The 16,974-nt window shown below is 35.8% G+C and overlaps 1 protein-coding gene across 2 annotated transcripts in view; it reads right to left on the minus strand.

Moving 5' to 3' along the window:
- LOC149795805 (uncharacterized) overlaps window positions 1-16,629 on the minus strand; it is a 52,081-nt gene extending 35,452 nt beyond the window's left edge. For both annotated transcript variants that reach the window (XR_016422416.1, XM_089965707.1), the window contains exons 1-3: window positions 16,493-16,629; window positions 9,381-9,521; window positions 1,803-1,925 (exon numbers count right to left, since the gene is read on the minus strand). Coding sequence is in view for 1 of the 2 variants with exons in the window: in XM_089965707.1 (XP_089821833.1) it covers window positions 1,803-1,925; window positions 9,381-9,402 (145 nt within the window). In the remaining variant the exon portion in view is untranslated. The remainder of the gene's footprint in view (window positions 1-1,802; window positions 1,926-9,380; window positions 9,522-16,492) is intronic.
- Between the last annotated feature and the right edge of the window lie 345 nt (window positions 16,630-16,974).

Genomic DNA, 16,974 nt, shown 5'->3' on the forward strand with positions numbered 1-16,974 from the left:
TGGTCCACAAAAAGAGGAAGTTTTACACTAAAGTCATAGTTTGCCTCGAACCCATTACTAGGATACAAAGAAAGTGGCTAGGCATTTTAGCTCAAGATTCATTAATTAATAAGGCATACAAAACTGATTTGTGCTAGAATAGATAGATGTACAGAAAGATATGAGCATAGAATATGAAAATGTTATAGACTGCTTATTTTGGGGATCATCATAATATTTGGGAATAAAAATTATGTAATTATTATTATTACCAAAAAATATGGAGAATTGTGTTATTGTATTTATCATAAATTACTGATTATGGCTAATATAGGCCTTCATAACTTTTCAGGAACTACTGTCAAGGTTGTTCAGGACTGATTAGAATCCATTCTATTTGCATACAGTAAGTTAAGAAAAACACATCATGCTCAGTTTCTCTAACTTTTATAAAAAAAATCCAGTTTTTGTTGCCACTAAATGGAACATTCATAAGTGTCAGCCATGGCATTTCATCTTCACAACATACAGAATCCATATTGCTGTACATTGCATCAAATTATGTGGCTAAAATACATGGAATCTTTTATTAGAAGTTACTCTTTTCCAAACTCCTGCTAGCTTTTGCAGGATACTTGAATGAAAGAATTGGGACATCATTATTACCATAATCTGCAGCCATTTCTTCACAATCAGAACATCATCACCAACCACCTGTGCTTAATAGTGCATTACCAATAGCCCTTAAATTAACAACAAGAAACAAATGGTAAAGGAACAGCACACAGCATATTTTTTGCCCATCCTGTGTTTAATAGCCCACTTTCTGGTCACTACACAAATGAAATTTAATGTGCAGGAACCATTTATATATTAGTCTTAATATAACTATGATCTCTGACCTTAAGAATCCAGAACCTATAGGCTTATTTATTACCATAAGAGTGTAGGCCACCAGTTTGGTCAAGGAAGTTTACAATAAAAGTTATTATGCAAAATCAATTTTTCTTTGAACCACAATGGTCTTTACTTGTGACCTATAGACTCTAAAGTCAACAGAGTATTTATTCTACACTTTATGTGCGAGCCCACCACAAATGATGGTCAAGGTATGTGGTCTAGAACTGAAGTTATCATGCAGAAACCATGTTCTTGTTTCAGACAATGTAATCTTGATCTTTGACCTTTTGACCCCCATATTAATGTGTTTCTTATTTACCAAAGTTTTAAGTGATTCACTAGCTTTGGTAAAGGTATATAACTGATAAATTAAATTTTTATGCTAAAATCAGTGTCTTTGACCTTTGATGTTTTAACGCCCCAAATCAATAGCTTTCTCTTCCTTACTGAAGTGCAAATTATTTTGGCGGAGAGTTGAAGTTCTGAGCAGAAACCATTTTTCATCTTTCAGTCAAATTAACCACAAATTTTTACCTTTTGTCCCCAAATTTATATGCTTCTTCCTTACTCAAGTTCAAGTCATCCATAACATTTCACAACTGTAGACCGTGAGACTGGGAGCTATTGTGCAGAAATCATTTCCTCTTTAAGTCATAATGACCCTGAACCATATTTTTAGCCTCTGAGTGAGTTATATACCTAGCAGGCAAAACACTTATCAATCCCATCATAGTTCTTATAAAATGGTATCAAATGGCTTCATTATGGGGTACATGATAAACATTAATAAATGTTAAGTATAAGGCTTAAACACTAAAGTTTTCAGACAATGAATTATAAAAAAGGTAAAAGTCTTTCCACACCCACATCCCCTACTCCCAACCTTGGCCCTTGCTGAATTAGAAGAATGTATTGTAGTTTACCATCATTTTCTTGCAATTCTGTTACTTCAACAAAGTCACTCTCTTTATCATGGTCACTGGAAGCACTGCTTGGTGTCTCATTTGTGGGAGTTTCTGTTGTTTTACTGTCAAGTCTTGCAATGTCTGAAATTAAAGTGAAGCAAAGTTTACGTTTTAAAAGTGTCCTTTATGTTAATCATCAGAACTATAGGTGTATCTCTCTCAAAATATAAATACCAGGCAATAAAATTGTTTTAGTATACTTCATTGATTGTAATTTGTGCACATTCCCATACAGCATAAAAAACATAATTACTTTTTTACTGAAATTTATTGTACAAAGCATTTTCTAATATTAAAGATTTATAAATTGTTTGTATTTTGAAATACCAGTATGATAATCATTGTGACAGGACTTACCTGCATGTAAAAAAATATAATATTTTTGATACCCAACACATAAAACCCAAACAATGTCAATATAAAATTGGCAATATTGACCAACATCACACTACAATGACCAGCTAATTCAATAACCACATCAAAAAACTACATGTATTATAAACTACCATGATTGTTTTTGTCATTATTTTACATGCAAATATTTTCCAATTTTCACAACATAAAGTAAAATAAAGGTAACTAAATGCTTCACAATTCATGGCCACTTAGAGTTTACCCTGGAGTCCTGTACTATAGTGCACAGATTCTCGTTATAAAGAAAATTAAGAGTATCCATCAACTGACAGAAGAAGTGCGGGAGGGTCAAACCTGTAGTAATATTGCAGGTTTGATGCCCCAGCCCTCTATCAATTGGCGGATACTCTTAATTTTATTTGTAAGGAGCCCATGTACTATAGTGTATGGTACTTACATACTGCAATCATGCATAGTGTCACGTATCACCTTGTTTATTCCCCAACATATTAGATACAGATTTTGCTTTATTCATTCTTTTTACCACTCACATTTTTCCATATGACATATCAGCTAGACATACACTGCTGTTTCTCTGATCCATGTGCTCACAAGTTACTGTTTATCACTGACATAAGTGATTCCACAACGTGATGCAATCTATATTTATAGGTTACTGCATTTGTATGGGAAAATATGAACGAGTTTTTTTGGATGGAATACTGCAAGACCTTGGGATTGCAGTACATGAGTATATCCATCTGACAAAACAAGTTCATATTTTCCCATACAAATGCAGTAACCTTTTTATTATATGGACATTTTCTTATTCTACCTAAGGCTTACTTATATAAACAACTACAAGAAACAAAGTAACTGAATGTATGCCGTATTCCAAACTAAGTACACAAGCACAGATTCATCATTACACAACAACATTATTAAAGCGCACATAACTCCACCCAGATAAATCTGAACTTAGTCACATGCTTGACATAAGTTTCGAAAGAAAATGGTGTTTCTCTCTACTTAAAATTGAAATTTGGAGTCATATTGTGAATGAATGCGCATTGCAACAACTTTTCCATTTCATCTGGAATGAATAGATTTTGGTATTTTTGTCAATTTTAACAAATTTCGTGATTATGGACTGGATTCATCTTTGCAAATTGTACATGAAATACATCAGATTGAAGCAGCCAGGGAGAAGCGTATTGACATCTGCAAGTGCGTTTGTTCTGTTCTGTCACTGACTATTTGAAATCATAATGTGGGAAAAATATGAAGTCTTTCAATTGCAATTATCAAAAAGATGCTATTGAATTTAATGTTTATTTCATTTTGAGTGCAATAAGGAGGATGTAACTGCACTTGGAATAAAGACATTACAGTACAATTTCGAAATGTGTAATCAAGCTTGAGAAATGATGACATGGCTCATGTAATTCAGATTTGCAGAACTAAGAAAGTACATTTTGAGGAAATTCAGGATGTAAAACTAAGTATATTTTTTGCCGTTCTAATTACCAGCTAAAAGAGACAGTTTATGCCTTGTAACTTGCACGTTATTTGTAGGTACCCAGCAATTTTATGAAATCTGGCATCTATCGCCAAAATCCGAAACATTGTATCCAAAAAGTTAACATGGAATGTGGCAAAGCAGCTGGTATGTGGCAGTCCACAAAACATCTGCTTTAGTTCATTCAGAAACAGATTTAATCAACCAAAACGTAAAGCGTCTGCTACACGAGTGTACATGATTTGTTTACAAAGTAATTCCTAATACACTATTGGGCACACGTGTCCTGCACATGAGTGCAATATGAAGGTGTGCAATATCGTAAAATACTGAACGATTCTGACAATGTAAAGTTAACAGAGAAAAAAATGAGCATATCATAAGGAAAGATACATTTAACTGTATAAGGCACATAACCAGCATATATTCACATATCTGTCATATAGTCATAAAGGAACAATTATAATATATATGGAGTTTATAATTCTGAATATATATTGACTAAGATCATTGAGTCATTTAGTATGTGTTTTGGCTGCGTGGGTTCGGGTCTCGGATTCGGCTAATGTGGGTATGTGAGAAAGCTTGCCAGTAGCTTCTCGTGGGTCGGTGGTTCTTTCCGGGGTTTTCCCAGGTTCTTCCTCCACCATTAATACTGGCCGCCATGTATAGCCTATCGTGTGCTGAAAAATGGCGTTAAACCCTACAACAACAACAACAACAACAACATGTGTTTGGCTAACCAAACTCATACTTTTAAACTTATTGTTCTTTCCATTTTTGAATTGGTAAGCTTGTTGTTTTGGAATCTCCTTCCTTTATAATTGTGGGTTTGTCCTTGTTTTCTAAAGGCAAGCCACACTCAGGTAAAGAGTGGCAATGCCAGTACTTTAATGCATAATTGTATTTTACTCCATAATATTAGCACAATAACCATAGCTGAGTAAGCAGGTACTTATTTAAGGTCACTCAACTTTGTTATTGCTTCCTGATGATATTATTTCAGTTTAGTTCATTGGTACCTATAATTAAAATCCAAGGAATGTACTTCAGTCAGCACAAGTTAAAATCGTCAATGTACATGTGGTGATGCCATTATGTAAACATGCTCACTATAGTATTTTCACAGCCTCGTACTTGTGTGTAACACCCCTATTTTAAAAACAAAAGTATCAGGGGTTTAAAAAAAATGCACCCAATTTAATTATTTCACTATTCAATTTAAAATTTCTAAACTGATTTTAGACAGGGTGTCTCAAACACTGTCACCTACTATAGCCTAAATGCAGGCATTGAACCAAACAATATTGTTGTTCTTTGCTGTTATTCTGGCATCACACATTAATTAGTTAGGTATATACATTCAAGGCAAAATAAAAATGTAAATATGTGTGAGTTGATATAAAATTCTAATGCAGTAATGTAAAACTAAACAACAATAAGCTGGATACAAAAGGGACAGGTTACTTTTATAAATACACTAACCTGCTCATGCGCAAATGTTGTTGCATTTGAATTAGGTAGAAATAATTAGAAAACAGAAAATTAAACATATTTATTGACTTGTAAAATAAATTATATTAATTTATAACTCTCCTATCTAATAATTCATAATGATAATTCCTTGAGAACCATGAAATCATTCTTTTTAATAATGATGTTGTTGTTGTTGTTGTTGTTGTAGGGTTTGATGCCATTTTTCAGCACACGATAGGCTATACATGGCGACCAGTATTAATGGTGGAGGAAGAACCCGAGAAAACCCTGGTAAGAACCACCGACCAACGAGAAGCTACTGGCAAGCTGGTCGATGGTTCTTAAAATTGATAAAATACATACATCAATTAGTATACAAAAATGTCCAAGATGTCCCACGACTTATAGTACAGAATTTTTTTTATTTAATTACATGTCCCAAATTTCATAGGTCATGAAAAAAATTACTTTTGAAAATAATTAAGAGTGACCCAAAGCTTAGAGTGTTCCAATATTTGCTGTCATTGTGGTAAGGAATGGTAACTTTCACATTATATAGACCCCTCCCCCATCCCCAACCCTTATCTCTTGCACATCTCATCTTTTTCCACATGATGGAGACAAGTTGAATGTATGCTTTCAATAGAAGGCAACTGTGTGGCAAAAGTTGTCTCCAGCTGCAAGTCAGCAAGGAAAATAACTCTAATAAGAAAATCATGAAAACAAAATTATCTTTATATGATAACCAGTTAGAAAATAATTAGACTAAATGATTGCATTCAAACAATTGTGTAGTCATATAGTGCACCAATCTGCAAATATGAAGCCAGTAATAATTCAGTGGGACTACAGTGATTGATCCATTGTTGACCTTGCATATCGGAGTATTATCAACCAGAATTTCATTAAAAAGTGTGAAAGACTCAGCCATTATCCTTTTTCAGATTACCAAATTTGAGTCCACAAAGTCAATAACCAAGTGATTGTTGTATTGTTTTAAAAAATCAATGACAAATGGTCTAGATATAATGTTTTTATTTTTTCTGCTGTTTAATATGAAAATGCACAGATGTTCTAAACTCAGTGTTACAGAGTTTTACAAAAGTAAGATGGAGACATTATCTGACTAATTTCAGAAGCTGAAAAATGGTGTATGATGTGATAGCAGAACAGAGAAAATAGACATTTCCAGAAAATAATCATAATTTGAAACCAAGAAAGAGATAAATCCATCATTAAAAGTAAGACTAACTGTCACATTGCATACAGCTATAACACAAATCAAATGAGTGCAGTAGTTCTTCCAAACAACAAGTGTAATACAAATGATGTGTTATATGCCCACCATGTGTTGAAATTTTCCCTTTGTAGGCACATGTTTCTGTCTGTGCTGGAGGTCAGATAAACATCAAGTTCATTCAGAACTAGCTATATACTGATATAATTATGCTGAAGAAAACAAAATGATATTAATAACACAATCGACTCAGATCCTATAGTCATGTAATGATTTGTATGGTAGCCATCAGACTGCCATTTTAGAGGTCTGACAAGCACCATTTTAGTACAGGAATATATAGAATGTTAACATATTGCAAGAAAAAAAAATTATTTTTGTTGTTTTAGATTATAGTATGGTCATCCATGAAGATAAGTAACTGCCATGAGATTATTCAGAATTTAGGGAGGTCATATTTCCATCATTTTCATTTCAAACCAATACATATAGTCAGAAGTGTTTTGGTGAAAACACCATGTCAATACGGCTATCCCTTCTCAACAAGAAGTGATTATAAATGTTTCAATATTGGCACCATGGGGGCTATACTGGATGTCCAAGAGATACTGTTTTATTTCGAACCAACTTGACACGTCTTTCCGCAAAATTTCCATGTCACTACAACCATCCATTAATAAGAAATAGTGATAACAAGATTTTAAAGATGGCCACCATAGAAGACATAAGTGAAAATATGTCAGATCAGCAGTATTTTTATTTAGCAACAATCTCATGTCTTTAATGAAAATTCCAAGTTGATATAACCATCCATTCAAAGGAAGTATCAATAGCATTGTCTTACTGCACCATTTTCATTTGGTGAAAGAAAATATTTAACCAATTAACATGATGAAAATAAGCTCACTTCTTGAACCAGCTCTCCACAAAAGATTTTTTAAAAAATTATTTTCAATCTATGCAACATGAAAACAAAGGGAAGAAACACTTATTCATTTCATCCCCTTACCACCACCATCCGATGGCTATCTATCAATTGATGTATGCCAGTTTAAGCTGAGAAATATATTGATGAAGATGCTCAAGCTTAAGGGGACAGGTTGAAGGGATTAAAAGTGTAATTTTAGAGAAGCATAATTTACCCCCATTAACATTAACATTAGAAAATAGGCAAAAGAGAAAATGCATGAGAATCAAACCTATACCACAGATTCTCTTTAAGTCTTTATATGAAGGGTCAACCATACGGATAAAGAATGTATAACAACTATCAAATAAATCTGGCGATCATCTGAGCTGCTGCCACTGGGCAAATGAGATTTAATTATCATCTTTACAACTGTTAAACTAGATTTCAGTAGGCAAAAACTTGAGAAGGCTGACTAAGCATACCAGCTTCTATAATATCTCAGACTGAAACATAGCATTTAGATATGAGGCTCATAGAAATCAATTAAATCTCATGGCTTGAAACTTTCAGCAGGTGTATCTGGTCATAAGAGACCTCAGAGCATGCCACATGTATTACCCACTTATGCCACAATGCTCAGGCCTTTGGACCCATCTTTCCCACCTTCATCACTATAAACAAACATCAAACCCCATGATCCTTCTCTTTGATTTCAAATAATACTGAGAGCATGAACCAGGTCATCCATCATGGCTACTCTCAATATATCAGTTGTGGAAAGGAAGCAGATGACCAAATATGGAGTGCTGCCAATGGCAAAACCAATTCTTAGCTATGAAGCCTGACTGCATCATTAGGATCATACAGCTTTCCTACCTGATCTGGAGATAGTTCAGCTCCACTGAGGGGACATGCAACTTGCTCACCCTGCATGCCTAAGGTTGTTCAGAAAACATGTTTTATAGGACTGTAGCGTCAGCGAGGTCATCAGCAAGGACCAAATATAGAAAACAAGGTTAGTGATCTGGACTTATTTATGTCAATGTTGGCCAGCAAGTCTGATATGTCCTTATCATGGTGTATATCCCCTCTAACACAATGCCTGAATGTGTCAAAAATCATTGAGCCCAAACCTGTAACAGTAACAGGAGATAAAATCTTCTCATCAAACAGATAGAGAGAAACAGTTAGTCAGTTGAGGTATTAAGGTACTCATAGCGATGATGCTATTGCCCCTGCACCAGTCCCTAAAAAATGTTGCCAATATTTAAGCCTCTAAAGTGATGAGCAGTCTTCCTGGTGAGATTCTCTCTATGTCTGACAGTTTAAATGTCTTTCTATGCCAGGCATGAAGGAAAAGCCTGTCTAGACAGGAATGAAGCACCTGCAACTTAGCCACGGAAATATGCATGTCCCTGCTAATTACCCTACCAATATATAGGCCATGGATTTCATGCATAATCACTGTCAAATTTTTCAGCAGCATAAAATCACTAGTACCACCAGATCTAACATAAAATAAGTGTGGATCAATATGTTCTATGCTAAAATAAGTGTGGATCAATATGTTCTATGCTAGCTTTTGGGAGAGTGGTAAACCTATCATCTTATAAAACAGCTGGTGTAACATGTTCACCACCCAAAATGTTTTTGCCCAAGCTCGAAAAGTTGATACTGTGTGTGTCCTATGTATTTAAAGAATGATGTTGGTAACTGGCATTTGGAAGACTGATCAACTGATGCATTTGTAAAACACAATGTAAAACCTGTAGGCTGGTATGAAGGTTATGTTAGGGTCAATATATTAAATACATCATACAATTTCAAAAAATGGTTAAATGTTATTTTTAACAAAATCGGAGTCTTAGTCTACAACTAGGAAATAAGACGCTTGAAAGATTTTTCAGGACACATCAAGAAATTCTGGGAAATATCATATATATGTATTGAAGACATGTAATTATTGATTTTAAAAACTCAATAATTCAGAATAATACACAGATACATTTTTTAAACCTGAACAATTGTTTACAAGATTACCTTTATTTCCTAGGTTTGACATCTTGAGGCACAACTGAGATCTCCTAGCTTAGGATCTTTTCCCCAGACACTCATGGTGGAGGTGAACTTCAACATCAGCACCATCAATCTTGTGTGTCTGACTCAGCACTCTGTCAATGACTGAAAAATGATTAAGGATCCTAATGTAAGCTGTAACTTTATTGAAATATTTGTTTCTCCTGATTTATTAATATATTAATTAAGACTGAAAATAATTTTTAAATATTGACAAACCTAATAATAAACTTAACAGACACTTATGAAATCCATTGCTTTAGTATTTTGAGAAATATTTGTGTAACAAAATGAAGTTTTTTGGGTAAAACAAACTTTATTAATTACCTGCTAATATTGCATTACTGTCATTTTCCTGGAGCTAGTCATTAGCCCAAGCTGAATTCCCTCTTCCAACTAGTAACTTGAAGTCTTAAAATAAAAACATGACAGAATTCTGATGGTTACTTCAATTATCTGGAATGTCATCCTTCTTGACTTGAACAAGACTGAAAGGACATCAGTGTGGATTGGGAAAAGGGAATTAGGCAATATTAACCATGTAGGTATTACATAATTAAAATTAGTTTACTTACCCCAGCTCCCCTCCCCATACATCTGAATGGCACTAAATATATAATATGCTACTAATGCATTGATGAATTTATCAGCCAAATAGGAGTATGATGATCCCAGTATAAAAACTGGATTGAACTATCACTTCCTTTCATTATGATACTCAACAGCAGATTGGAGTACAGCCTGACAACCTTTTTGGCAGACACAAATGAATCTAATGCATTAATCCTTTCACTCCAGTATGACGCGGCCTTAACCCTTTACCTCACTCATGCAAGCGTCTTTGGACGCCTCTACTCCATTTGCATGGAAGCACCTTTTGACGCCTCTACTTCATTCACGTGGAAGCGCCTTTTGACGCATGCTGTAAACATCAGCCATTTTTAACTGGTTTTTGTAGCACCACCTTTGGGGAAACCCCCCCATTAGATACTCCATTCATTTCTGTGAATGACAATTACGTCAGATCACATGGTCACTGTTAATGCACTGGTCGATATTTGCTATTTAAAGTAACTGGGCCATAATCTCCACTCTCCAAAATGGCAGTCAAGGATTTCATTCAGTAATTACAAAGTTTTCACGATTAGAATCACAACTATGAAAGATTCAATAACACAGGTAAAGGCTCTGATATTGATGTAGGCAGCAATTAGTTTTTTTATAAATTATCAAATTCAGATGACTTTGTGATGTAGACGCAGACGAAAAACTTGTAAATTTCGAGTATGAGAAATGGCAGCTACGGTTGGTCACGCGGCCTCACTGACATGACGGTGAACGAGTTCTCTCCAGATTTTAAAGCACATAAAAATTCTTCCATGGAAAATAATTACACAGCTATAACAATCGGACTTTACTCTTAAATTTTTCCACATACAATAGATGTGTACCAAAAATGTAAAATGATTAAAATTGCTGTTAAATGTAACATATACTACATTGCTTAACAGTTCACAGGCAGGCCTATGCGTATGGAGTCGACTAGGTAACAGGTGTTCTATTTATAGCACACTGCACTTTGTCACTATGCTCTGTGAGGTAAAAGGTTAATGAATAACACAGAGCAGGTAGAGTAAGAGGGAGAAATATATGGTCTGAAATGGGGAAAGGGATGGTCTGAACCATCTTCCCCCAATCTGAATTAGCCAAATATAAGCCAAGGTCCTAATATTTGAATTTAGGGGTACATCTTGATCATAGCCAGCACAGATGCAAATGAGACATCACTGGATATTTCACCTGGATGAGGGGCTAAGATATGTAGCCAACTCTTGGTCAGAAAGACTTGTTTACAACGAATATATATTATCCTATAGTTTTCACTGAATGGTGAACATCCCTTTTCCACTGATAATGAATTCCATTCCTTCTTCTAACCAATGCTAAACAAGAAGACTGCCTTGAGGGTAAAGTTCTCAAAGGACATTCTCTCAAAGATTCACAAGATGGTTTATACAGCAACTAAGAAATACAAAATGTTCCATCTAGACACTGAGGAATCATCAAACTCTCTTTGAAGCTCAAAAAATCTGATAACTTCTGAAATATGAGGGTCCAACCCTATGATGAGTCCACAAAAAAATCTTAGGAATATTGAAGAGGGCTGCCCAGGAACCTTTTAAAGTTGATTACTGATTTGCCATTTGTCTCAAAAGAGAAGAAAGTCAGCAAATACTATTAAAACAGGCAGACGGGACCAATGTATTTCCTAATGTACCCTTTACAAAATTTTCTCTGCTTGATGCTGTAAACCTTGGAAATGAATTGCCTTCTCAACTAGTCAATACAGCAGGCAACCCAGTGCTCAAAATACTTATCTTGGCAAACATGAAGATGGAGAAGGTATGGATTGTTATGCAGGAGTCAATTAAACTTCAGACTGAAGTTATCTACCATCACAACCTTTGGTCTGGGTGAGACAAATTAAATGAACTGTCTGGACAGAGTTGCCCACCACTATATATCCTGTGCTTGGAATGTGGTAGTCTCTTCTCAAGCTGTCCAACACAGGAGGCTCAAGACTTCCAAGCAAAACAAAAGGGCTATTGAGCACCCCTTTGCTGAAAGAGGAATGCTACGACCAAGATGTTGTCTTTGATTATCTTACTTTGTTATTTTGCTTTTTTGGTGTTGCTATTGTAGCATCAAAAAGCTGCATCAATTGTATATACCAGGGGTGCACAACCCATGGCCCATGAAAGTGTTCTGTCTTGCCCTCAGGGCTCACTAAAACAACACAGAAATCTGGCCTGTGAATATTGATTATATTAAAGAAATTTGAGTTTGCGGCCCTCGAGTAGTCTTAGAAAATACAATCTGGCCCTTGGCTGAAAAAGTTTGTGCATCCCTGGTATATGCAGCTGATGGACCCTTGTATAACTATAAAAACAGCCTACATTTCCATATTGTTGATTTGAAGATAAGATTATTCCCAAGGACACAAACCCTGCAGGACTACAACCTCTAGGTAAGCACCCCAATGGTGAATTTAAGGCATTGATGTACACTGTAAGAGTGACAATCTGGGGCATGTATAAGAACTCTAGCAAAGAGCCTGAGTGATTTCACCACTAAGTCAGATGATGAGTGCATAGCACGATTTGTATCCCAATTATGGTGGATGTGAGCAGACTGGGTCACTATGAGGTCTCTCATTTGCAAACAGGAGGAGCTGGAGAGGTTGCAAATGAAGTCTTTATTAGAAAACTAAGTCTACAGTTGCAATCCAAGTCCTCAGCAGAGATAAAGAGACAAATAGTCTTGCTGTAGATGATGTTATCTGTGGGATCCTGTCTGGGGAAACATGAAATGTCTCTTGACAGGTGAAGACATTCACCACCATGTAAACCAAAACTCTCACTGGAGATTGGTTTCAGATGAGTTTATGTCTTTCATCAGAGAACATTGTGCATCAACCAGTTTTCAAAATACTGGATGGTGGGTACCCATAGCAACCTTAAGTGAGCTTCTACTTTGCCCATTACACTGGTAAAGGCTACAGGAGTGGAACCCAGACATGAAGCCAATAGCCTGCCACTGTAAGATCTCCAGACAAAATCTGCAGTGATTTTATGAGGAACAGAATGATAGTAATATGGAGGTAGACATCTTATAGGTGAAAAGACACCTCCAAGTCATCTAACTTTATACCATTCCTGACTAAGATGGGCATCTTCATCATGAAGTGCTCTTCCTGAAGAAACTTGTCCAATGGGGAAATGTTGATAGCCCGGAGTCAAACCTTTCATCTTTCTGGAGACCAGAGAGATACCAGAATAGAATCCCAGTTGTTCAATATTTTTAGCATCTCTTCTGTGCCATTAGCTACAAAGGTGAACACTTCTTACCAAATTTAACTTGGTTTGATGAAATTAAACGGGTGTCCTTGGCAGATGTGGAAGGTTACAAAAGCCACCTGTGTAATCATGATTAGCTGTAGTTATGACCAACGGATCATCTTTTCGACAACACCTATATAGACAGAAGATGTATGGGCTATAGCCAGCTCAATCCACCAAACTATGGAGTCATGGGAAAGTCACCCATGCAATCAGAAGAAGAAAGAGATACATTGCATGCTCACCATTAAGTGTTGGGAATCAACAAACCTGGTAGGAGCTGAACAAGAACATTAAGAGGGGCTGTTACAATGCAACCCTTTTCCTGAGATATTTGATTTCTAGGTACCACAGAGAGGTGGGTCTGGTAACTGATGCATAATCATGGAGTCCATAATCAGGAAACTCAAGTTCACTGAAAGAGATCCCTTTGATATGTACACAAGTTTAAACAAGAAAGAAGATGGACACATTTCTCTTGCACCATAAAGTCAGGAAATGCACACAGGTGTTGGCAAATTCCTTACAATGGAAAGTGCTGCTAAATGTTCTCTCATGGAAGCATATCACCAGTAAAAAATAAGTATCAGTTATCTCTCCTTTGCAAGAGCTGGCTGCATTATGGAAAGTGCCGCTGATATCTCCCTTAACAGAGCTTACAAAGTCTATGGTTCCTCATGGGAATGGAGGGAGTCTTCTTGTGAAGAAGAGGATGAAGTGGGTCCCTTCTTTGTGTAATATTAGCAGCTGCAGATTTCTGCTCAGTTCCACACCTGCTCTGCCCATACAAGAAAGGATATACATGTACGTCCAAGCAAGCACATGTAAGTGTCAGTCAAGCAGGTGGAGTGCATGTCCCACGTAGCCGTCTTATTGCTCAGTCTTCTAACTTCTTGTAGCAGCCTAAAAAATATATTTTAAAAGAACTAGCAACCAAATGAACAAACATGAGGTGGGTAATACTCATGTTAACACCAGTTTATACTAAGGGGATAAATTAGAGGCACCACTTTGGTAACAAGTATACAAAATCCTCAAAACTAATCAATGGGGATGCAGATAAAGGTAAATTATGCAAGAACTGTGATTTTTTTTTAAAAAATACAACAAAAATGCATATGAATAAGGGCTATTATGCCAAAAGACACAATAAATGATGAAAATTGTAGAGCAACAAGAGAAACATAATCACCACAAGAAGTCCAAGGAAAAGGATGATGTTTCAAATAAAGTTAGTCACTAATTTATCAATATAAGTAAATCAATACGAATAAAATAATTTCACAGATGCTATAAGACCCAATATATAATGATCCTACTATGGCCATCTTCCCCATTCTGCACATTTAGGTAAAAATCTGCTTTAAAGCAAACCCAAAGAAATTGAAATCCACCAAAATGCAGAAATTCATGGCATGTACTTGGCACAAATATAGTTACTAATGCATTATACAGTAGTCCCCCTCTTATAAGGCCACCCCTAATGCAGCAGGGAAGTGGCCTTATAATGCGGGTGGCCTTTCTAGAGGGGGATGACAAATGCGAATAGTAAACACATGAAAAAAGTCACAAGTACATTTAATTTTAAAAATTTAATATTTTAATTAAAAAATCACATGCATGATGTGAAATAAATGTAAAACAAACTTTGTCATCATTTGCAAAAGAATGCATGAATAACCAATGATACAGTTTTAAAACTGTCTTTATAATTACGTTACAGTTCACATCACGTCACTTTGTTGGTAATAGTCTAAAAAACAAACCAGTCTCATCACATTAAAAATATCGTTGCTGTCATATCCCCTGCATATACCATTTAGTCTTTTGTCCCAATCTTCGACAACTTCATTATTAACATCGGCTGATTCGCCGCTAATGACAGAACACTTGATATTGTCTCATTTTTTAAATATATTTGCTTTTTCTTGTCTTTCAAATCAGGATACAAACGTCTCCTGGCTCAAACAATCTTCCTTTCTCCGTCCATTTCACCTTTCCACTTCTGCAGAATTGTTTCATTATCTTTCACGATATTGTTTATCTGAGTCTTCCCAATGTTAGTTTTCTGCAAGGATCCTCGACGCCCCCCCACCCCCCGTCAGTTGAATTACTTTCACGTTCTCCTCTAAACTGAGAATTTGTATTTTCCTCCATGACATGTTGATCTTTTTGCAGTAAGTTATTCATGTTGCCAACTACAATACTGATAAAACAATTTTGTATGCATCTAAACAAGTTGCCGTGTGTTTTTAAAGGAAGTGACCTTGTCACGTGATTCGTTAGTCGCAGGCTGGTACCCTATTGTTTTTATACATTTCTTGAAACTAGGTGAGAAGCCAAAACGGCTTCGATATGTACCATTAACATCACGCAGATATGACCTCGCGGCCGCTAGGATTCGTAATTTTGACAATTATTGTCAGGTGTAATAGCCACTGATTACCAAAGTGAACAAGCGCAACATCTTACTAAGGGAAGCCATAAAGGCTATTAAACCATTTTCCTGCTGACTTTGGTATTGTACATCGATACTGCCACTTCTCAGCTGTTACTACTGTATTCTTAACAATTATCAGAGTGACTAAACCGGATATCTTATGATAACACAGCAATAAGGCTAATTGGATTACATGTACGTACCCTTTTGTATGGATTAAAATTTGAGTCTTTCTCGGTTTTTATGGAATAAATTTGGCTTCTCGTGAGGCGTAAATGATATAATATTAACCTTAGTGCTAAATGTACTTTACTCAACACTTCTTTCAGTAACGAAAACCTGACATCAGGAAACAGAAATCGGATTACTTAACACCCGTTATGAATACAATACTGGTTCTGGATACATATTCAAATAAAATGCGGCCGCTTGTGAGGGGTAAATTTTATGATTTTGCACTAATATGCTGGCCGCTGGTCGCGTTAGGCGGGTGGCCTTTCGCGAGGGGTACTTTTGAACACAAACTCGTCGGTGCCAACGGATTCTGGCCGTAAGGAGCGGGTGGCCGCTGGTCAGGGGGGCCGTTCAAGAGAGGGACTACTGTAATTATTGTAATATAAGTCTTAGCTCTAAATGTTGTTGTCTTGTATAAAATAAAATATACAAACAATAATAAATTCTAAGATCATAATAAAATTAAATTTACAAAGGTCCTAATTTTACAGAACATATTTTACCACTATTATCTTCAAAATAAACAAGGCAGTATCTCTCCTCTGGCATCATTTCCACCCTCTCAACATCTCCCCCACCACTTCTTCTCTTGTTCTCAAAGTAGAGTAGTATGGCATCCTGACACGTAGACTGTTGTAAGTTACACACAAGGATGCAGTTAGAAATTGCAACTTTCGCAACCTGCAGAAATGTGTATTCGATTCTTCTTTCTTTGCATGCTTTCCTAAGAGTGTCAAAATCTGGAAGAAAATTTAAAAGTAGTTCAACTCATGGACTTTACATGGAAAAATATGTCAAAAATCATACTGAAACTACTCAATGGAAATATTTATGGTATTTCAGAGGTAAATATTCCTCACTTTCCCTTCCACAGAAATTGCCAAATTCTTCCAACAGCAATCTAGCAAGATTTTATTAGTTTTCTTGGTTATCTTGTTTCGTTCACAAATGTTCTATGGAAATACATGTCATCAAAGTTTGCTAA

The sequence above is a fragment of the Sinohyriopsis cumingii genome, chromosome 7 (genome assembly GCF_028554795.1).
Source record: "Sinohyriopsis cumingii isolate HCF-2022 chromosome 7, ASM2855479v2, whole genome shotgun sequence".
Taxonomy (NCBI): Eukaryota; Metazoa; Mollusca; class Bivalvia; order Unionida; family Unionidae; genus Sinohyriopsis; species Sinohyriopsis cumingii.